General features: G+C 48.1%; 2 protein-coding genes across 3 annotated transcripts in view; one reads left to right on the top strand and one right to left on the bottom strand.

The window, feature by feature from the left end:
- LOC125449397 (transmembrane protein 151B-like) overlaps nucleotides 1-23,687 on the bottom strand; it is a 97,821-nt gene that overhangs the window by 36,323 nt on the left and 37,811 nt on the right. The window lies entirely within an intron of this gene.
- On the top strand, nucleotides 279-17,610 carry LOC125449370 (NF-kappa-B inhibitor epsilon-like). 2 transcript variants are annotated; one of them, XM_048525120.2, is made up of 6 exons: nucleotides 279-730; nucleotides 7,705-7,807; nucleotides 12,577-12,823; nucleotides 13,556-13,644; nucleotides 14,751-14,999; nucleotides 16,476-17,610. In XM_048525120.2, the coding sequence occupies exons 1-6, from the start codon at nucleotides 411-413 to the stop codon at nucleotides 16,530-16,532; spliced, it is 1,065 nt and encodes a 354-aa protein (XP_048381077.1). In that variant the 5' UTR covers nucleotides 279-410; the 3' UTR covers nucleotides 16,533-17,610. The 2 variants fall into 2 exon arrangements, with proteins under 2 accessions (XP_048381077.1, XP_059497458.1); XM_059641475.1 differs by lacking the exon at nucleotides 13,556-13,644.

Consider the following 23,687-nt stretch of genomic DNA (forward strand, 5'->3'; position numbering starts at 1 on the left):
AATGGGCATCTGGGTGGGTGGATGAATAGGGAAGGGTTTGGGCCGAGTGGGACTGGATTAATTTGGGGGTATTTGGAGCTGGACCACAGAGGTTGGGTCTCTGTGCTGGGCCTCTCTATGACCGTGTGGCTGAAGTCTCTCTGCCGGTTGCAATGAAGTTGTTTGTGAGGGGAGTGCGTGTGTGTGTTTTGCAGTGAGTTATTTCAAGGAGGCAGGTCAGTGAATTAAAGGGGAAGGCAGCCTGCCTTTGCCTTTAAGTGTCTGGCAGTGAGCCAGGCTAGAGGAGGAGGATCTGAGGGGGGGGGGGAGTTGTAGACAGTAAAGGTTTGTGTCAGATTAAAGGCAGAGGGGAGAAGACAAGTCCCCAAAGCCTGCCCGTGCTGACAAAAGGAAATAAAACCTGCTGAGGAATGGCTCTGAGCCCAGGCGGGGATAAGAAAAGCCTGCAGCTCTCTGACGCCCAGTGTGACTCCGGCCTGGATGGGGAGCTGGAGCACCAGGAGTCCTGGGCCCTGAGCCTGGGCCTAGAGTCGGGCCCGGCTCCGGCTCGCCCTCCTCAGTGCGGGGCATCGGGGGAAGACAGCTGCGAGTCTGCCTGCGACTCGGCCTACGCCTCGGATTTGCTGGAGACGTTCAGCGCCCGCTGCTCGCTGGGCTCGGCCGGAGGACAGGCCCCGGGCCGTGAGGCCCCCTTCGACCCCTGGGCCTACCTCGGCGAGGAAGGGGACACGTAAGTGCACCTTAACCACCCCCCATACCCAACCCCACCCCGTACCCCCATCCTATAACCCTCCCTGACCACCCCATACCCAACCTATACCCCCACCCCATACCCATACCATGCCCATGCCCAACCCCACGCTATACCCCTCCCTGAACCCCACTCCATAACCCTCCCACCCCATACTTCCTCCCCAACCCAATATTGCCTGACCGCCACCATCTCTTAGACGCCCTCTCCCGTTCCCCACTTCTCTCTCTCCTCCCTGACCTCCACCCCCCCTTCCCATTCCCTACTTCTCTCTCCCCCGACTTCTTTCTGCCCCTTTCCCTGAACCCCTACTTCCTCTCCTGTCCCTGAACCCCTACTTCCTCTCCTGTCCCTGAACCCCTACTTCCTCTCCTGTCCCTGAACCCCTACTTCCCTCTCCCTCCCCCATCTTCTCTCTCCCCTGCCCGCCCCCCCCATCTCTCTCCCCTGTCCGCCCGCCCCCCCCATCTCTCTCCCCTGTCCGCCCGCCCCCCCCATCTCTCTCCCCTGTCCGCCCGCCCCCCCCATCTCTCTCCCCTGTCCGCCCGCCCCCCCCCATCTCTCTCCCCTGTCCGCCCGCCCCCCCCATCTCTCTCCCCTGTCCGCCCGCACCCCCCCCCATCTCTCTCCCCTGTCCGCCCGCACCCCCCCCATCTCTCTCCCCTGTCCGCCCGCACCCCCCCCCATCTCTCTCCCCTGTCCGCCCGCACCCCCCCCATCTCTCTCCCCTGTCCGCCCGCACCCCCCCCCATCTCTCTCCCCTGTCCGCCCGCACCCCCCCCCCCATCTCTCTCCCCTGTCCGCCCGCACCCCCCCCCCATCTCTCTCCCCTGTCCGCCCGCACCCCCCCCCATCTCTCTCCCCTGTCCGCCCGCACCCCCCCCATCTCTCTCCCCTGTCCGCCCGCACCCCCCCCATCTCTCTCCCCTGTCCGCCCGCACCCCCCCCCATCTCTCTCCCCTGTCCGCCCGCACCCCCCCCATCTCTCTCCCCTGTCCGCCCGCACCCCCCCCATCTCTCTCCCCTGTCCGCCCGCACCCCCCCCCATCTCTCTCCCCTGTCCGCCCGCACCCCCCCCATCTCTCTCCCCTGTCCGCCCGCACCCCCCCCCATCTCTCTCCCCTGTCCGCCCGCACCCCCCCCCCATCTCTCTCCCCTGTCCGCCCGCACCCCCCCCCATCTCTCTCCCCTGTCCGCCCGCACCCCCCCCCATCTCTCTCCCCTGTCCGCCCGCACCCCCCCCCATCTCTCTCCCCTGTCCGCCCGCACCCCCCCCCATCCGCCCGCACCCCCCCCCCCCAATCTCTCTCCCCTCTCCACCTGCGCACCCCCCCCCACCGGTCCCTGAACCCTTCTCCTCCCTCTCATTGACCCCCCTTGCTTCTCTGTCATCCCTGCACCCCTCTTATTTTCCCCTCCCACCTCCCCTGCTCCTTCTGTCTCCTCCTTCTCCCTGGCCATAACCCCCAGGGTGTGGGGCTTGTTGGGGAACAGTGTACAGCAGGTGCCTGCACAGCAAAATCCTACCAACAGCATTCTGTGACCCAGCATCTACAGGAAGGGTTGAGTGTGGTTCATATTTAGAATAACATACCCAGAATGAGTTACATGCTGGAGTCTAATCAAAAGGCTTATTATATAGAATAACAGATACCTGGGAGTAAATTGCAGACTGAAATCTAATTGAAGGGTTCAGGGTGGCTTATATAGAGAATAACAGATATCCTAGAGAGAGTTACAGACTGCTATCTAATCAAGGGGCTTGAGGTGGTTTATATACAGAATAACAGATGCCTAGGAGCAAGTTAAAGACTCAAATCTAATTGAGGTGCCTGGATTTAACTTTTTACAAAGGAACAGAGTGAAAATTTCAGCTCTTGAGCCTATCCTGTCATTCAGATGGATTAGAGAGAGTGCGGAGATTGAATAGTCTTGAGGAATGAATATTGGTGCCAGATGGTGGGGACATCCCTGACCCCAAGTCTTGCAGCAGTTTCTGTAGGGTCTTTTCCATCCAGGTGAGTGGCTTGATGAGGCTTCGTGTTGTCTGGTGAGTGAATGCTGGGATTGTCAGTGTGGATCGTAAGTGTTGGGAGTTAACCCATGACTTACTGTCTCGGAGGCGAGACTGAGTGAGGCAGGGCTAATGTGAGATGGTGAAGATATGTAATGAGGAGCTACTGGGGTTGGTGGTTTTGGGGTGGGGTCTGTGGACTTTGCCGCAGAAACTGAGCCATTTCCACCCCCTCTAACCCAACGGAAATCCCAGAAACGTTTCACACTCACTCACGTCACGCTGTCGACTCCCCAGACAGAAGAGTAGTGAAGGCAGCGCCACCTCATGCGTGACCGGTGACCCCTCCGGACAGGCACGGGCGCACAATGTGGCCATTCAGTCCACTGTGCCCAGGCTAGCCCTGGAAGAGCAGCTTGGCCCATCCCACGCCTGTCTCCTCTCATCATGTGCTTCTTCAGGCTTTCATCCAATTCCCTTTCGAAGGTTTCAGTCGAACCTGTCTGCGAGCTGGTCGCTGTGTAAAGTTTTATCCCCCTGTCCCTATTGCTTCCTCTGTCAGTCACTGTGACCCTGCTATTCGATCCTTGCACCAAAAGGAACAGATTCTGTGTGTGTGTGTGTGTGTGTGTGTGTGTGTGTGTGTGTGTGTCTCACCCCCCTGCGACCCCCCCACAACCTTTGTCGATTCTGAGCCACACTTCTCTTCACGAGCGCAGGCAGTGTGGTAAAGAACATAGACGAGAGCTGCCGATGCTGGAGGAACACAGCAGGCCAGGCAGCACCACAGGAGAGCAGCAGCTTTCTGAAGAAGGGTCCTGACCCAAAACGTCAGCTTTCCTGCTCCTCAGATGCTGTCTGGCCTGTTCTATTTCTCCAGCTCCGCACTGGTAAAGAAGACATTTAAAATGCTTGCCTTCGTTGCTCAAACCATTGTGTGTAGGAATTGGGATGTCATGTCGAAGCTGTACAGGATGTGGGTGAGGCCTCTTCAGGATTACTGTGTGTAGTTCTGGTTGCCCTGCTGTAGAAAGGATATCATTAAATTGGAGAGGTTCAGAAAATAATTTCCAGGAGTTTGCTGGGATTGGAGGGTTTAAGTGATAAGGAGAGGCTGGATAGGCTAGGATATTTTCCACTGGAGAGTAGGAGGTTGATGGGTGACTTTATAGACGTTTATAAAATCATGAAGGTCATACATAAGGTGATTGGCCAAGATCTTTTCCCTAGGGTGGGGAAATTCAAAACTAGGGGGCATATTTTTAAGATGAGAGGGAAAGATTTAAAAGGGACCTGAGGGGCAACTTTTCCACACAGAGGGTGGTTTGTGTATGGAATGAACTGCCAGAACAAGTGGTGGAGGTGGGTACAGGTACAATGTTTAAAATACATTTGGACAGTTACGTGAGTAGGAAAGGGGACTTGGGCCAAATGCAGGTAAGTGGGACTAGTCTAGTTTAGGAAACTTGGCCAGCAAGGACCAGTTGGACCAAAGGGTCTGTTTCTGTGCTGTATGACTCTGACCTCTCCCAGTTTCTCTCCCAACCTTCCCTCCTCCAAAGAGGACCCAGTTTCTACAATCTACCCACATCACTGAAATCCCCGATAGGACAATTCTTGTAAAACCCTCTGGAATTAAAGGGTTCGCTTCCATCCTAAACTGTGTCGTAGGTACTGGACTCCAGCTTAGGGACTAGTTGGCCTGTTAGTCCATTGAGGCAAAATGTGGTGTTGATTTTTTACATTTTACATTGAACGAGAGACTATTGTTAGGGCCCCTGTACGGCACTTGAAATAGTGGTGAAGGCAACAACTAAGGCTGTGCTCAGAAATTGTCACCAAGAAAGTTCTTTTTAATTGGGGAGCTCGGTAGCTGAATTTTCATTGGTCTAGTCAATGTCACAATACTCCGATAATCAGCTCAGTACATCACACTCCCTTTTGGAAAGTCCCTGTAAAGCCCTGCGCACCAATGCGGTTTTTGCATTCCTTTTATTTTTTTAATGAAATTTAAATGAGCTTAATAAACTCAGGATATCATGGTGAATGTTTTGGTGTTTCACTCTCCACATCAGATGGCTTCAAAAGGGCTCCACAAAAAAAAATACCACTGCCACTCACTCTCACAGATACACACACATACATGTTTTTTCTCTCTCTCTCTCTGTCTCTCTCTCTCTCTCGCTCTCTCTCTCTCTCTCTCTCTCTCTCTCTCTCTCTCTCTCTCGCTCTCTCTGTGTCTGTCACACAATATCTCTCATACATGCCCGTTCTCCCTCTCTCTTACGTATGCTCCGTCACTTTCTCACAAACATACATGTGTGTACAGGTATTCACACACACACACATCTCTCTCATAATTCTATAATTGACGTCTGACTGGTGTTTGAAGATTTGTCTAAACCTCACTCACACCCACTTAGCCTGTTCCCTTGGAAACTATTGCAGGAGGAGCAGGAGGATTCCTGACCCTTGGCATGCTATCCCAGACTCCACTGTATACATTAGCCCTCCTCGTGAGACGACAATCCTCCAGCTAGCTGTCCCAGAGATGGGTTGACTCTCATGAACCCCACCTTCCAAAGTAAAGGAGTCAAACGATGACAGAGATTGGGAAAGCGGGAGCTGGCTGTCTGATCTTATGTTTTGCAGAAGGAAGAAAGATCTCTACTTAGATCATGTAAGGGCATAGGTTTAAGGTGAGGGGGGGAAAAGATCTAAAAGGAACCTGAAGGGCAACTTTTTCATGCAGAGAGTGTTACGTGTATGGAATAAGCTGCCAAAGGAAGTAGACACAGGTACAATTACAATATCGAAAAGGCATCTGGGCAAGCAGGGTCCATGCTGTATGGCTGTATAAATGGGGAGAATTTCTGCAGTCTTATTGAAGTGAGAGGGAAGTTGGTGTGTGTGTATGCGCGTTCAGGAAGGTGTGGTTGGAAAATGGAAATGGATATAGAGAAAGTATGTAACTGTTTCTGATTTGAGATGAGGATGGTGCTTCTAAATGAGGGTGTGGGGGTCTCTGTAAGAGAATGCACCTCTGCCCTCCCTCCCTCAAGTAGCACCCTATGCCATCTACATTGGTTTCAGCCCTATCTGGGCAATTCTATTCTCTTGCACTCTTGGCTATAACAGTGGGGAGAGGGAATCTGCTGTCCCATGTCTGGAGGCCATTGGGCCCATTTCACTTGCTCCTGAATAGGCATAATTGACAAATGATCCCAAGACTGAGGCCAATGCTTGATGGACAAGGGCTGAAATCCCACTGGGACAATAGTAAGAATTTAACTTCAGCAAACACCTTACGGGTTTGCAAGCTAGGTTCAGCAATGGTGACCCTGACAACCAGCATTCATTCTCTTAAATACTTGTCTGATGGCAGTTAGGGAAGGAAATAGAGCCAGGCTGGCCAAACCAGGAAATCTGACATCATGTGAAAGAATTATTTTCAAGAACAAAACCCCCAGGCTCTGCGTGTTTATAAATAACTCTTGGTTTTGCATCTCCGCTTGGTCATGTGCACCATTCCAGGTCCGCTCTGTTTCTCCCTTCACCACCCCCCCCCCCCCCCCCCCCACCATCACCACCACCCCCGCCATCTCCGGCTCTCCATCTCTTTCCCCACCCATCTTCAGCTCTCCCTCTCTTCCCACCCCCACCCTCCATCTCCGGTTATCCCTCTCTTCCCCTCCCATTTCTGTCTCTCATCAACACTGTCTTCCACCCCATCCACCTTTCTCTTTCTTTTAACATGGTTTTGTTTTAAAACTGTTGTCTTTGACTGAATGTTTGGTCACCTTTCCCTGATGTCATCATGTGAATCTCGGGGTTGATTGCTGTTTGCTATTCTCCCCTGTGAAATGGTCCGTGATGTTGCACCAATTGAAAGCTGCAGTATGAATGCAGGTTTTTGTTGGAAGCCTGAAGATCTGGTGGTCTTTTCACAGGTACCCCTCCTGAATGGGTGGACAGTACAGGAGGCATGGTGGAGCAGGAGCTTAGCCCAAATAGTGACCTCCGGGGTAAGGGGGCTCCCATGTTCTGATCCATGGTCCCAAGTGGAGGATGATCTGATCCTTCCTCCTGGGAGGAGTTGGGCGATGGTCCAATCCTTGATCCCCAGAGAGGGGATGGAGAGTGGTTTGATCCTTGACCCCTGTGGTTGAAGATTGTCTGGATCTTGACCGGGAATGGGAAGGTGAGGGGGCAGGACGAGGGATTTTCCAGTTTGTGACATGGAAGGGGAAAGGACAGTCCGATCCTTGATCTGGGGGAAATGGGGGTGTCTCAGGCATAGTGTATATTCAAACTCTTAACGTTTGGTTGGGGGATAGTCAAATCCTCGATCATGGGGAGCATGGGAAGGTGGCGGTGATGACATTCCAATCTGGGACTCCCAGGTGAAGGGAAGGAATAGTCTGATCCTGGACTCCAGTGGCAGGGCTGGGTCCCATTCTCCACTCTGGGTTTGGTAGGGAGGGGTAATGGTCTGATTCTTAACAAATGGGTGTGTGATGGCCTAGTCCTTGACCCTGGGCCCCCTACTGTTAGGGAAGGGTGGGGGAAGCATTGTCCAAACCCCCTCACCCTCTTCTGATGGGATGCCAATCCTCGACCTAGGTTGGGTTGTGCTTAGCAGGGGGAGGATGCTGTATCTGCCCTAGAAGAGAACTCTCAACCTCTTTGGAATCCTCAGGATGACAGGGAATCCTGAATAAGGCTAAGTGGCTTGTGGGTGGGGAATGGGTGTAGTTCTTGTGTTTGGGCATCATGAAGGTTGGCCTCGGGAACGAGGAAAGTGTGTGACAAATTGGCAACGGACACTAGCCTGCCCCGGGACAGGGGTGGCTTCTGCTGGATGGCTGGACATCCCTCGCAATGTCGGCCATCCCACCTTGCCCTGATCCTTGACCACCTCCATCTCTGCGTCTTCCAGGTTCCTCCATCTCTGCATCATTCACGAGACTGAGGCCTTAGCCCTAGCGTTCATTGACCAGTCGCCGCTGGAGTATCTGAACTGGCAGAATGACCTCTTTCAGGTAGGCAGTGAGTGCCTTCCAAAAAATTGGCCTAGGGGGTTGGGGAATGAGTATTCACAGTGCATGGGGGAATATGATTGAGACACTGATCTCCTGGCACTTAGCTGGTGTCTGTTTACGTCAAAATATCCAGCAGACCTTTGGTATTTACCTCGCGAGCTGAGGAGGTACCGAATACTATTTTGGTTCACAGCACAATTCCATGAATTGCAGGATAATCTGCTGGTGGATGATAAAACCTGTCATTACACCAAGCATATTGCTCATCTGCCAGCTGTCCTGTAGGAATTCTGATCTTCATTTGAGTCAAGCTTCCAACAACTTTAAACTTCCTTTCTGTCATTCAAACTCAGAGGTTCATGTTCTTGGATATAAATCTGTTCCTCCTTGATTTAAATATTTGTCTCCACTTTCAACACATTGAATTTTTCAGCGGAGTACGAGACCATCATTTTCCCATTGTGTGTCTCTGCTGGTTCATTGACGGATCATTCAACAAACACCATTAGCACGTGCTTTTGTTTGCTATTCTGAAACAGGCTCCTGCTGTCACACTCACTCTTCAGCCTTCTATCAATCCCCAAACTAATCCCATTGCCCCGCTCTCTTCCCTATTGCCCTGTATCAATCCCCAACTAATCCCACTGCTCCGCTCACTCCTCATTGCCCTGTATCCATCCCCAAACTAATCCCACTGCTCCGCTCTCTTCCCATACCCTGTATCAATGCCCAACTAATCCCACTGCCCTGTTCTCTCCCCATAGCCCTGTATCAATCCCAAACTAATCCCACTGCCCTACTTTCTTCCCGTAACCCTGTATCAATCTCAAAGTGCTCTTACTGCTTGGATATCGTCTTTAACCTGTATCACTGGTTTAGATGTTAGTTGTGGCTCAGAGGGGACTCTCTCGGGTCTGACTCAGATGCTTCTAGGTTAAATCTCAACTCCAGAACTTGAACACAAAATGCCAGTCTGATACTGTCAGAGGGTCAGGGCTGAGGGAGCCCCATTCTGTCAGAGGGTCAGTGCAAAAACACAGCACTGAGAGAGGAGGCAGCAAGTTTACAAAAAAATTCAGAAAGTGGGGAGCAGCTACATTCTGAAGTCAATGCTGTAAGTGGCTAAGTGCGAAATGTTGAACCAGTGACTGGGGGTGAACCAGTGGAAGGGTGGAATCAGAGATTTCTGAGACACCAGCACCAATTCTGGGACATGTAGGACCTGTACAAACTGGATGGGGACTGATATCCTTATGGGGAGACCTGTTGGTGTCATTGGCCTGGACTTATACTCACTTATTGGAGAAATAGGAAACTGAGGGTTGACCCAATGTGGAAGGGATAGAAAAGGAATAGCAAGATAGAAAAGGCTGACAAATAGAGCAAATAAAACTAGGCATCAAGCATGTTCCAAATGATGTTAAAAAGACAAAGGACGTAAGCAACATTCATAACAAAATAGACAATCTAATGGCACAAATAGAGAGAAATGGGTATGATACAACTCCCGTTACAGAGACGTGGCTGAATGATGACCAGGTCAGGAGACTGGTGAGGGGTATTCAATATTTAGCAAGGTCAGACAAGAAGGAAGAGCTGATGATATGGGATGGAAGCAGTCCATTAGTAAGGGAGGATCTCTGATCAGAAGAAAACGTGTGGGATCTATTTGGGTGGAACTGGGTCTGCGTTTGGATGTCCCCAGAGGACGAGTGCACACAACTCACCAGCACAGTTGAGGCTTTGAGACCAGTGGGTGCTGAGAGGGCTGGGTTGCAACATCACCTCTGTCTTGTTATTTTGATTTCTTAAGTTTCCATTCACTGCTAGTTTGCATTTTTGTTTGGGAGCTGTTTTACTGAACTTTTCTTTGTTTGAAAGTGGAGAATAGTAAAGGGCAGCAGATATTAATTGGGTTTATTTACAGGCCACCCAATAGTAGTGGCCATGTTGGGGTATGGTATAAATCAGGAGGATAAAGAAACTTGTAGGAAGGGCAGCAGTCATCGTAGAGCTGTACAGCACGGAAACAGACTCTTTGGTCCAACTCATCTATCCCGACCAGATATCCTAAATTAATCTGGTCCCATTTGCCAGCATTTGGCCCATATCCCTCTTAAACCCTTAGTATTCATGTACCCATCCAGATGTTGTAACTGTACCAGCCTCCTCCACTTCCTCTGGCAGCTCATTCCACACACGCACCACCCTCTGTGTGGAAAAAGTTGCCCTTTAGGTCTTTTTAAAATCTTTTCCCCTCTCACCTTCAGCCTATGCTCCTCTAGTTTTGGACTTGCCCCCTCCCCTGGGGAAAAAGACATCATCCATGCCTCTCAAGATTTTATAAACCTCTATAAGGTCACCCCTCGGCCTCTGACGCTCCAGGGAAAATAGTCTATTCAGCCTCTACCAAGAGCACAAACCCTCCAACCCTGACAACGTCCTTGTAAATGTTTTCTGGACTCTTTCAAGTTTCACAACATCCTTCCTATAGCAAGGAGACCACAACTGAACACACTATTCCAAGAGTGGGTGATGTCAATCTGCACATAGACTGGGTCAACCAATTGAGCAGTAAAGGTGCATGGAATTGGTTTTTGCACTGATTCATACATCGATTTCTAGAGCAGTATGTCAAGGAACCAATCAAATAACAGCCTATTTTGGTTCTGGTGTTATGTAATGAGAAAGGACTAATTCACAATCGGGATGAGTAACCACAATATGATAGAATTTTTTACATTATGTTTGGAAGTGAGGTAATTCAATTTGAAGCAAGGATGTTAAATTTAAATAAGGGGAATCATGAGGCCATGAGTCACAAATTGGCCGAGCTACTTTGGGAGAAGTATATTGAAAGACATGACTATACGTTTGCAGCCAATTAGTCTTGTAGGAAGTACCACTTGGCTTACAGCTTCAAGGTGTGAAAACTTACAAAAGATCAATCGAACGTGGTTGATAAAGACTGTAAAATTAAGAGAAATGAGTTGTACAGCGCCCCGAAACAGTAACAAATCTGAGGATGGACAAGTTTTTAGAATACGAAGGAGACTCAAGGAACTGATAAAGAAAGGAAGAATAGAATAGAAATGCAAAACAAAAAGGACTGTGACAGCTTCTACAGGATTGTAAAAAGTAAATGTGGAAATTTAAAAGTGGAATCTGGAAAATTTATAATGGAAGTTCAAGAAATCTCTCAAAGTGACTAGAGAGAATGAGTCGCAAGGAATTAGTATTAATAAAAAGGTAGTACTGGGAATATTAATGGGATTTAAAGTTGGTAAGCCCTGGCACCTAATAGCCTACATCCCAGAGCATGGAAGAAAGCAGCTGTTGAGATTGTCATTGCAAAAATTCCATACATTCTAGAAGGATCCCTGCAGAGTGGAAGCTTGCAAATGTCACCCCCCCCCCCCTTAAGAAAGTAGTGAGGAAACAAAATAGGGAACTACAGACCTTTCAGCCTTACATGAGAAGTAGGGAACATCTATTATAAAGGATGTGATAAATGAACACTTGGATAAAAATGATCTGATTGGGCATAGTCAGCATAGACTTGAGAAGGAAAAGTCCTGTTTGTTTGACAAGCTTGTTCTGTTTTTTCTGAGCATGTTACTGATGAAGTTGATAAAGGGGAATTGATGGATTTTTAGAAGGCTTTTGGTAAAGTCCCCCCCAGACGGGGTTGTTTAAAGCATTTGGTTCAGGACATGATACATTGGCGTAACGATTGGCTGACAGACGAAACAGAGTAGCAACAAAGACTCATTGGCCGTCTGTGAATAGTGGGATGCTGCGTAGGGACCCAGCAATTCACTTTTTTAAAAAGTCATTTTGACACGGGGACCAAATGTGAAATTTTCAAAACAGCAGGTGAATCAAAACCAATTGGGAATGTGAGGAAGGTGTCACATGTTTTCAGGAGGGTTTGTAAAGGCTTGGTGATTCTGCAAAACATTGCAGATGGAATATAGTGTGGAGAAGCGTGAGATTATCCAACTTTGGCAGGTAAAAACAGATGTGCAGAATATTTATCAAATGGCAAGAGGTTGGAAAGTGTAAGTGTTACAAAAGGATCTGGGTGTCCTTGTTGTTAAGTCACTGATGGCTAACGTTCAGGTGCAGAGCTATTGGGAAGGCACATAAGAAAGTTAGCCTTTATCACAAGCGGATTTGAGTACAGAGGCAATTGTATAACTTGTTTCAATTGTATAGAAGCTTAGTTAGATCATACCTGGAGTACTGTGCGCAGTTTTTATTTCCTTTATCTTAGGAAAGATATAATTCCCTCAGAGGCAGTGTAACAAAGGTTCATCAGACTTTTTCAAGGGATGGTGGGACTGTCCTGTGAAGGGAGATTGTGTAAACCGAGTCTGTATTCTCAAGAAGAATGAGAGGTGATCTTACAAAATGCTTGAAGCAATAGACAGGGGAGATGCTGGTCAGGGCATCTAGACCTGGGGAGCACAAATTAAAAATAAGGAGAATGCCATTTCACACCAAGATGAGGAGAAATATTTTTCAGAGAAGCTGGTGAACCTTTGGAAATCTCTTCCACAGGGGTCACTTGATCTCTGAGAGGGCTGAATGTAGTGGTTAATAAATTATTGATTATTGGTGGCATACAGGGTTATGGGCACAGTGTGGGAAAAGGCCCTAGGGCCTTCTCTTTTCCTGTGAAATTCTCTGTTGCTCCAACCATTTTCCGACTGAGTGCTAGCTACAAGCTGACATTGCACTAAACCAGTATTTGTTCTGAATTTCAGACGCCCCTACATTTGGCCATGTACACACGCCAGACAAAGATAGTACGGCAGCTGGTTCTGAAGGGAGTGGACACAGAGCTGCAGGATCGCAACGGAAACACCGCATTGCACCTGGCCTGCCAGTACAGCCTGGAGGAGTGTGTGCCGGTCCTTACGAAGCCCGTTACAGCCAAAGAGCAGACCCTGTTTGGATGTGACAGCCCCAACCCAGTGGGACCTCGGAACCTCGAGAGACACAACTGGCAAGGTGTGGGCCTTTAAAAGCAGTCCCTTTGCCACAAAATCTAACCACGTGCTCGGTTGCATTCCACACTTGGTGCAGCAGATCAGAGAGAGAATGCCCTGGCTCAGTTCATGGTACACTTGACTCCCGAGTCACAAGGTTCTGGGTTCAAACCATTAAAATACAAACAAAAAGGCAACTCTGACCACAGGAGTGCTGTCCTGTCAGAGGTGCTGTCTCTAAGATGAGACATTAAACCAATGGTCCCTTCTGCCCAGTGGGGTGCAATTTGATCTTGATTGAGAGCAGGGGAGTTACTGGCCAATGACCATCCATCGATCTGCAACATAAGAATTCTTCATTAGTTTAAAAAAAAGTAGATTGCTTGGCAGTCATCTTGTTGCTGTTTGTGGGATCTTGCTATGCACAGACTTGGCTGGTGCACTTCCTACGTTTACAACAGTGGGCATCCTCCAAAAAGTGATTGATTTGGCCATGGAGTGCTTTGCCACAAAAACACAATTCTTTCTTTGTCTTTGGGGATACTCGTTCCAAGTGAGATACCTTGAGGACTAGCTTTTGAGTTCCAACCTGCACGTGTTGGGATATATCACCGAGATGATGCTCATTCATGCTGGTGGCGAGGTTTCCCCTCATTATCCTGTGGAAAGACTATGAGCCTGGGTGAGATTGGGAAGGGGAAACTGGAACCAGACCATGTTCCACCTTCTTACTGAATGATCTCTCTTCCTGCAGGTTTGACCTGTTTGCACCTGGCAGTTCTCTATAGGAATGATGTGATGGTGGACTACCTGCTATCTTCAGGCGCGAGAGTCAATACGCAGGTCAGACACCACCCCGTGACTCCACTTACTGACCTTCAACATACCAAACGACAGATGTGGGCATACAGACAGACATTTGTATGCATATATCCAGTGATGGCTCAGTAGTTAGCCTGGCTGCCTCACAGCACCAGGGACCTGGGTTTGAATCCAGCCTTGAGTGACTGTCTGAGTGTAGTTTGGACATTCTCCCTGGGCCTGCGTTGGTGTCCACTCGGTGCTCCAGTTTCCTCCCATACTCCAAATGTGCGTAATTTAGGTGGATTGGCCATAGGGAGATGTGTGGTTACAGGGATAGGGTAAGGGAGTGGGTCTGGGTTGAATGTCTTTTGGAAGGTTGGTGTGGACTTGATGGGCTGAATGGCCTGCAGCTCCCACTGATTCTAGGAGTCACAATGAGCATACATACACACACTGAGAGACATTTTACACGCTTACACACACACAGACACAAATGCATGCACATGTACACATATGTCGTGCCTACCAGGCTTTGCTGGATAGAAGCAAGTTTCGTGCTACACATCCCTGACCAAAGTTGGGGGGCGACCCTCATCTCAGTCCCTGTCACACAGGCTCTAGTGCTACGGACCCAGATGCGTTGCGTAAAAGCAGGGTAGGCTCTTGACTGGGGGGCCCCAGTACCCATGTTGTGCACTCATTCCAGGTAGCACCTGACAGTCCTGAAATACTGAAGCCAGGCCTGTGTCTTCAGGTTACTTGAAGTTTCACATTGTGTAGCAGTGTACTTGGAACCGGCTCAAGATTTCACTTGGTTCGCCCGTCATTGTGTCATCCTGCCAGAATTCATTTGGGGTAGACTCAAAGTGACTCTGGGAATGGAGAGGGTGAACCATGAAGAGGTCCATTCAATCATGTTGTTCAAACACATGGTGGACCTTGTTTGTGAGCACATAGCAACAAGTATTGCCTGTGGGTGAGAGCTGTGAGACTGAGCCCGTCAAATAAACTCTCTCCCTCTTTCAATTTCTATCTAACCAGCTGACAGGCAACCTACAAACTGTGGCTTAGTGGGGTGGCATGGGGGAAATGTTATTCCTGTCTTCTGCCTAATTCTTTGACCTCTCTCTCTTTTGGGCTGGCAGGAGTCAACGAGTGGACGTACTGCCCTGCATCTGGCAGTGGAGCTGGGGGAGATTGGCCTGGTGACCCGGCTGCTGCGGGCCGGGGGCGAAGTGGACGCTCCGATGTACAACGGCTGCACTCCCCTCCACTTGGCAGTGGGGAGGCTGGATGCCGGCATCGCTACTGCCCTCTGTCAGGCCGGTGCCAACCCACTGCTGCCCAACCTGGAGGAGGACACACCGCTGGACCTTGCCAGCAGCAACGGCAATGTACGTGACTTCTTCCTGGGGAGGGTGTGGTGTGGGGCATGGGGAAATGAAGGGATTGCTTCGGCAGTGCCGTGAGGTTTGCCCGCACAATGTGCAACGAGCAGTGAGGAAGGTATGGGAACTGGAGCAGGGTTGTAAAGAATTTGGTGAGACCATGACTGTAGTACCACATCTGCAGTTCTGAGCTCCACGTTGAAGGAGGGGTATATTCGCATTGGAGCCAGTATTTCACGAGGTTGGTCTCTAGTGGGAGGGGGAGGCCTCACCAATAACAGTGGGGTCCTGCCGAAATTGGGTCCGTGCTCTCCAGAGTTTGGAATAATGGAATGTGATCGTTTAGAGGCGTACAAGATTGTGAAGGGTTTGACAGAGTCGACACTGGAAGATTGTCCTATGACACAGGGGACCCCGTCTCAGGATAAGGTCCCGATTTTTTTTTTTTTTTTTTTTTTTATTTAAATTTTAGGAGCAGGAGGAGGAGAAAAGCCTTCACTCAAAGGATTGTGAATTTTTGGCATTCTGTTCCCCACCCAACCACCCCCCACCCCCCCCCAAAAAAAAAGAACGTTGTGGAATCTGCACCGTTAAATATATTTTAAGAATGGGGACACATTTATTTTGGTCTCATGGGGAGTCAAGGGACATGAGGTTGAGGCAGATGATTGGCATTGTTATTATCAAAATAGCGTAGCGGCATCGATGGCCCAAATGGCCTGTTCTTGTCCCTGTTTGTTGTGTTATCTACTGGTTTGTAAAACTCTTCACGTTTGGCTCCAGTCTCAGAAAGAGCAAGGATGAGGGTCTGGAACATTACCCGGTGATCTAACTGGGACGTTTGAAACAATTCTTCAAATCGGGTTGATTTGAGAGAAACTCTTTTCTTCTGGTGCGGAAATCGTGGGGGCGACACGGTGGCTCAGTGGTTAGAGCTGTTGCCTCACAGTGCCTGGGACCTGGGGTTCGATTCCACCCTCAGGTGACTGTGGAGTTTGCACATTCTCCCCGTGTTTCCATGGGGTTTTCTCCCACAGCCCAGAGATGTGCAGGCTAGGTGGATTAGCCATGGGAAATACAGGGATGTGGCAGGGTCTGGATCTGGTGAGATGCTCTTCAGAGAGCCAGTGCAGACTAGAAGGGCCAAATGATCTCTTTCTGCACTGTAGGGATTGAAATGCTATCTCCCTCCTCTCCAAAGAGGCTGAGGGGGAGATGGTGGGCGGTTTGAGGGTGGAGCAGCAACAAATGTGTACGTTCAAGGGTAAGGTCAAGACATTGTCAACACAGTGCAGAGCTGGATGAACACAGCAGGCCAGGCAGCATCAGAGGAGCAAGAAGGCTGATGTTTTGGTTCGGGATTCTTCATTAAAACGGGTTACGGTACAAAGGCCATAAAAGACAGACAGGCTCAGGGACAGAATGGCTTCTTCCAGCTCTCTCTGTTAGCTAATGTGTTGCCCCTCTGGTTTTCTTTTTCAGGTGCTTGACCTGTGCCCATTTGACGATGTGAGGCTTCGGGGACAGCCGGTGGTGTGACAGAACAGGGCTTTGTATGTGACATGACTGAAAAAGCGAAGGCAGGAGGGTGACAAGGTCTTTGTCTGGCAGTGGGTGGGAGGCCCACATGGTGTGGGACCTTCCTCCCCCATATTTTCACCCTCAATCCCATCCCTGCCCCTCCAAGACCAGCTGTGGGAGGGGAGGGATGGAGGGTTTCCTTGCTCCCTGACTCCACTACCTCAGAAACAGGAGGGTACAATGTCATCCTTGGCCAGGCACGTAGCAGGAGGGAGTGACCCCGTGGATTTAAAGGAATCCATGTGACTTTAGGGAGAACACTTCCAGAGAAGACCTGTTTTCTTGATGGACTTTGAGCTGCGATCTGTACATTTCTTTTGAGTGAAGCACGTTTAAAACTTGTCAACGTTGCTCCTAACTGCGATCTCCTCCAGCATTGTAAATACTCATTTCCCTACCCCAGCAAGCACCCTCCACATGCTTCAGTCTTTTTACCCCCTCCCCACTCACCCAGATTCTGCCCCCACAATACCTCACGCATTCTCCAACTCCCCCCAGTGCAAAACCAAATACCTCCAAAAAGGCCAGCCAGCTACACTGTCCTTTGGTTCCAGACCAGCTCGAGAGACCTGGGTCTGCATTTCCAGTGCCAGTAATAACAAGGTGGGCGTAGTGCTGGCAGAGGTTTGGTAACTTAGATAAGCTGAGCCACTGCCTGCCCTCTCTAGTGGAGCTTAACAGCACATCTGCACAATTCGAAGGGCCAAATGACCATCTCCTGCGTTTGGTGTGATTCTTGTGGGGAAAAAGATTGGGAGATCTCGCTAATATCTCTGGAGCCAATACTTTACCTCTCAACATTGCTCAAAAATAATTTATTTGCTATTTATGACCAGTATTGTTCATGTGAGCTTGCTGTGTGTAAATTGGCTGCTAGGCTTCTTACATTTCAGCTGTCACTGTACTTAAACTTTAAAGCACTTTGCGATGCCCTGAGGTGGTATCAGTTGATGTATAAATTTTTCCAGATCTCCTTTTGCACCCAAATTGTCGAGTGCTTCAGGAATTATTTTATATAATAAAGATACTGAACAAACTCACATTGTCTGCTTGATTCACCGAAACCCCTTGGATTTTTGCCAAATCTCCCTTTTCGGACTGAGATTTCAAATGAAAGGAGGAAGTCTTTTGTGGCACAAGAACAGAGTGGCCTCTACTCAAGTGCATAAGTCTTCAAAGATGTCAGGGAAAAGCTGTGTTTAAGAAAGCATATGAGGATCCTCACTCATGATAGATACATGGGGGAACAGCAAAACGTGGATTTGCCTTCAAAATACTGGAGAGAATTCACTCATTGGGGTGACCGATGAGGAAGTCAACCCAGTTAATAGAAACAGTAAGGAGTCACTCCTCCTATCACAGGACATAGCTCCACTGTCCTCGCTGCTGATGGGCTCACTACATAGGAGGCTGCAAAAGCAGAAGCTACGAGGTAGGGGTGTTGGGTGAGGGAGCTGCAACAGGAAAGAAGGAAGTTGCAGAGAACAGTGAAAGCAGTTTCTAACTTATCAACACAGCAAAGCTCAGTGGTTAGCACTGCTGTCTCAGCCCCAGGACGCTGGGTTTGATTCCACTCTCGGTGACTGTGTAGAGTTTGCACATTGTCTGTCTGGGTTGCCTTCCCATAGTCCAAAGATGTGCAGATTAGGTGGGTGGGCTATGCTAAAATTGACCTCTGGTGTCCAGGGATGTGCAGACTAGGTTGGATTAACCATAGGCAGAATTCAGGGTTACGGGAATGGGGTGGTTTTGGGTGGGATGCTGTTCGGGGGGTCGGTGTGACTTGATGGGCTGAGTGGCTTTTGCATTTATATAGATTCTATGATTCTAACTGGGAACTAAGAAAACTTGAAAGCACCAAGCCCATTATATCCATGTAAACAAATATGGAATCTGGAGTTTAAGGCTGTAAGCCAGGAGCCACAATATGGGAAAAATGCAGAGGACGCTGTTGTAATGAACACTGTGTCATTTATTAAATATAAACCTGATGTTAAGACCCTGAAATGTTCCAGTTTAGGCACGTGATGGAAACGCATTAGCTATAACCCCAACAGTTTGGGGAAAGTGCGTTCAGGCTTTTTGTGAGTTGTTTTGAAAGAAAAAAACTTTTGTTACCTTATGCCTGTTAAAATAATTTTAACTCTTGTGCTGTACAGGAAATTAATGTATTCTTTCCTTTTGTATAGTGGCTTTAAGTTAAATGGAGAATTGGTTGTTATTGAGGATATTGGTAAGTTTTCTAATTCTGTTTCCATATGGGTCCAAATACCCCAAGTGTCAACAACAACACTATTGTCACAATGTGACTGTGCTGCCCAATCAGTGAGAATGAGAAAGGAGCCCCTGAAACCAAAAAATAGTCATTGAAAATCAGATGTAGCTCTGAAGAGCACTCAAAAATAATTATTTTTTTACCCAATTGATGGAGAAACAAAGTACAAAAATGAGGAGCTTATGCTAATATGGATGTGAGTTTGCTCGCTGAGCTGGAAGGTTAGTTTTCAGACGTTTCGTCACCATTCTAGGTAACATCATCAGTGAGCCTCCGACGAAGCGCTGGTGTTATGTCCCGCTTTCTATTTATCTGGTTAGGTTTCCTTGGGTTGGTGATGTCATTTCCTGTTCTTTTTCTCAGGGGATGGTAGATTGGCTCCAAATCAATGTGTTTGTTGATGGAATTCCGGTTGGAATGCCATGCTTCTAGGAATTCTCGTGCGTGTCTCTGTTTGGCTTGTCCTAGGATGGATGTGTTGTCCCAATCAAAGTGGTGTCCTTCCTTATCTGTATGTAAGGACACGAGTGATAGTGGGTCATGTCGTTTTGTGGCTAGTTGATGTTCATGTATCCTGGTGGCTAGCTTTCTGCCAGTTTGTCCAATGTTAGTGTTTGTCACAGTTCTTACAAGGTATTCTGTAGATGACAAACACTACATTGGACAAACTGGCAGAAAGCTAGCCACCAGGATACATGAACATCAACTAGCCACAAAACGATATGACCCACTATCACTCTTATCCTTACATACAGATAAGGAAGGACACCACTTTGATTGGGACAACACATCCATCCTAGGACAAGCCAAACAGAGACACGCACGAGAATTCCTAGAAGCATGGCATTCCAACTGGAATTCCATCAACAAACACATTGATTTGGAGCCAATCTACCACCCCCTGAGAAAAAGAACAGGAAATGACATCACCAACCCAAGGAAACCTAACCAGATAAATAGAAAGCGGGACATAACACCAGCGCTTCGTCGGAGGCTCACTGATGATGTTACCTAGAACGGTGACGAAACGTCTGAAAACTAACCTTCCAGCTCAGCGAGCAAACTCACATCCAGAACCTCAACCTGAGCTACAAATCTTCTCAAAACTCGCTATGCTAATATTTCATAAATCATGGGTTCGGCCTTGGTGAATTCCATGCTCAACTCTGGGCAGAAATCTTTCAGAAGAATGTTAAGGACTTGGGGAGGACGTAAATGAGATTTACTTGAATGGGGCCAGGTACAAGGCTCTTTTTTCCAGTCATTTACAACAATGTAGGCATTGGTGACTAGGCCAGTGTTTATTGCCCTTGAGAAGATGTAAATCAGCTGCCTTCTTAAACAGCTGCTACTGGTGCAGCCTTAGTGATCTTTAGGAAGGAGCTCCAAGGTGTTGACCCAGTGATTGTGGAGGAATGCTTAAATTATTCCAAGTCACGACTTTGATGCTTGTGGAGGAGATGGGGTTGTTTGCCTTAGAACACAGGCGATTTTGGAGAGTTTTAACAGTTGTTCAAAATCACAAAGGGTGTTGACTGAGTAAATAAGGAGAAACTGTTACCTCTCAAGTAACTGATTAAAGATCATTAACAAAATATCTGGAGGAAGAGAAGGTGAGATTTATATTTTATATACATTGCAATTTGTTGTGATCTGGGAAGCACTGCTTATAAAAGTAGTGGTTGCATATTAGTAGTGATTTTTTAAAAAATAAGTCAAATAAAACACACAAAAGAAAAAAAAATGTTATAATGGAAGGACCAGAGAACTGGACCAATTATACTTTTAACAAAGTGTGGAGCTGGATGAACACAGCAGGCCAAGCAGCATCTTAGGAGCACAAAAGCAGATGTTTCGGGCCTAGCTGCCACACCCCTCCACCTATCTTCTCTATCCATCTTTGATCCGCCTCCCCCCTCTCCGTAATTATTTCAGAACCCTCTCCCCAACCCTCTTTTCTGAAGGAAGTTTGAGGCCCAAAACGTCAGCTTTTGTGCTCCCAAGATGCTGCTTGGCCTGCTGTGTTCATCCAGCTCCACACTTTATTATCTTGGATTCTCCAGCATCTACAGTTCCCATTATCTCTGATACAATTATAGCTTTAACATTTTTTTTCGATATGTGGTTGTCCCTGGCTAAACTGAACATTAATTGCAATTCCTTAATTGCTACTTGGGAAGGTGGTGATGAACTCCCTCCTTGAACTGCTCCAATCTACATGGTCTAGATACACCCACAATGTTCTCCAGGAGGAAATTCCAGGATCTTGACCCAGCAACAGTGAAAGAACAGCCAATATATTTCTGAGTCAGGGTGGTGAGTGTCTTGGAGGGGAACTTGCGGGGTGTGGTGTTCAGCTGTATCTGCTGCCCTTGTCCTTCTAACTGGTAGTATTAATGTGTTTGAAACATGCTGTTGAAGGAGCCTGGGTGAGCTGTAGCTGTTCATCTTGTGGATGGTATGCACTGCTGCTACTGAGCATCAGTGGTTGAGGGAGTGGATGTTTGTGGATGTGGCACTAATCAAGCGGGCTGCTTTGGCCTTGCTGGTGTCAAATGTCTTGTGTGTTGCTGGAGCTGAACTTATCCAGGCAAACAGGAAGCATTCCATCACATTCCTGACTTGTGCCTTGTAGATGGTAGACATGCTCTGGGGAGTCAGGAGGTGAGTTACTCGCTGCAGTATTTCTAGCCTGTGACCTGCTCTTGTAGCCATTGTGTTTATCAGGCAAGTCCTGCTGAGTTTCTGGTCAACTGTAATCCCAAGGATGTTGATAGTGGGGAATTCAGTGATGGTCACACTATTAAATATCAAGGGAAAATGGTTGGATTCTCTCTTCGTGATGATTACTGCTTTATTGGTAGTTGTGTGGCATTAATGTAATTTACTACGTATCAGTCCAGGCCTGGATATTGTCCAGGTATTAAAGCATTTGGATATGGACTGTTTCGCTCTCTGAGGAGTTGCAAATGGTGCTAGACAATGTGCAATCATTGGCGAACATCCCCATTTCTGACCTTATGATGGAGGGAAGATGGTTGGGATTAGGGATGAGGAACTCCTGCAGAGATATCCTGGAGCTGAGATAACTGACCTCCAACAACCACGACTACCTATATGCCAGGTAAGACTCCAACCAGCAGAGAATTTGCCCCCTGATAACCACTGATTCCAGTTTTCCTAGGGCTCCTTGATGTTAAGCTCACCTAACCTCAGGATTTCATAGAATCCTTTACAGTGTGGAAGCAGGCCATTCAACTCATCAAGTCCACACCGCCCTGCTGAAGAGCATCTCACCCAGACCCACCCCATCCCTGTAACCTTGAATTTCCCACGGCTAATCCACCTAGCCTGCCAGCCATGAACACTATGGGTTAATTTAGCATTGCTAATCCACCAAACCTGAACATCTTTGGACTCTGGGAGGAAGCCGGAGCGCTGGAGGAAACCCACTTGGACACAGGGAGAATATGCAAACTCCACCCAGACTGTTGCTTGAGGGTAGAATCAAACCCAGGTCCTTGGCGCCTTGAGGCCACCGTGCTGTCTACAACTCAGCTCTTTTATCTATGTGTTTGTAATGAGGTCAGGTGCTAATGATACTCAGCAGAACCCAAACTGGACATCAGTCAGTAGATTACTTTTGGCTTAGGGGTGCTTGATCATACCTTCCACCTTCTAAAAAAATAAGAGTGATGATGTTGGATTTGTCCTTTTTTGTTTTTGGACAGGACAATAACCTGACCAATTTTCCACCTTGTCAGGTGGGAATCTGGGCTGGTTAGAACATGCCTGATATTTATCAAGAGTTCCACCCCACCCTCAACCCCACTCCCCTGACTGTCCCATCCGCAACCACAATTTCTTTGCCTTCTTTGAGTGTAGGTATGTGTCTGCAAACCAGGGGTACTTTTCTAGTTTCATTCCACTGAGTCAACATGAAAAGCCATTGGAGTTAACGTTAACATAAATCACATGCGTGATGGTGAGCCATCTGTGTGTATATGAGTGCTGTTCTGAGTCGAGACTGATCTGGCTGAGCGACTACAGATGTGTCGCAGGGGAGGGTTCCTGGAAATTGCAGTACCTGATGGTTTGGCAGCCATATCCTCCTAACGATATGGGGAAGTGAAGAGTGGCAGGTTCCCTCCAAATATGAGCAATCATATTTGACTCAATACCAGGGGATGGTTTTTCCCATTGTAGACCAGGCTGCTGACTGAGTCACATTGACTTTTCTTTTTTATCAGTGACATTTATTGTCCATGCATCACCACCTCTCCTGTAAACCCCACAGGCTTCTCCCTTGGGGGTCACAGCACAGGGGGAAGATCAATGTGCAATTAGACAAGGGGAGGCACCACGACACCACCCCAGTCTTGCCCTCGGTGCATCGAATGTGCTTTCTTAGCAACAGCAACTGGATGAGGATGGAGGGGTAGTTGACCTGAATGGTGATAAATTCTGAAACTGAAAGGAACCACAGTTCTAGACATAGGGAAAGGCTGTTGAGAGACGGCATGGAGACTTCTGGGCGAGCGAAATTTTAATTAATTAATCTACTTAAATGTAACAAGAAAATGCAGGAATTAAACAACTTTAATTGTTTAATTAAAAACAAATAATTTGCCAGGAATGCTAAGGAAGTAAGAGTCTTTGAAGGAGGAGGAATTGAGGGAGATTAGGGTTAGTAAAGTGTTGGAAAAATGAATGGTTCTGGAAATGGACAAACTCCCACAGCCTGATAATCTACATCCCAGGGTGCTAAAAGAGGTGGGTCATGGAAACAATGGGTGGTTTGGTTATCATCTTCCAAAATTCAGTAGATTCTGGAACAG

Source organism: Stegostoma tigrinum, chromosome 42 (genome assembly GCF_030684315.1).
Source record: "Stegostoma tigrinum isolate sSteTig4 chromosome 42, sSteTig4.hap1, whole genome shotgun sequence".
In the NCBI taxonomy this organism is placed as follows: domain Eukaryota; kingdom Metazoa; phylum Chordata; class Chondrichthyes; order Orectolobiformes; family Stegostomatidae; genus Stegostoma; species Stegostoma tigrinum.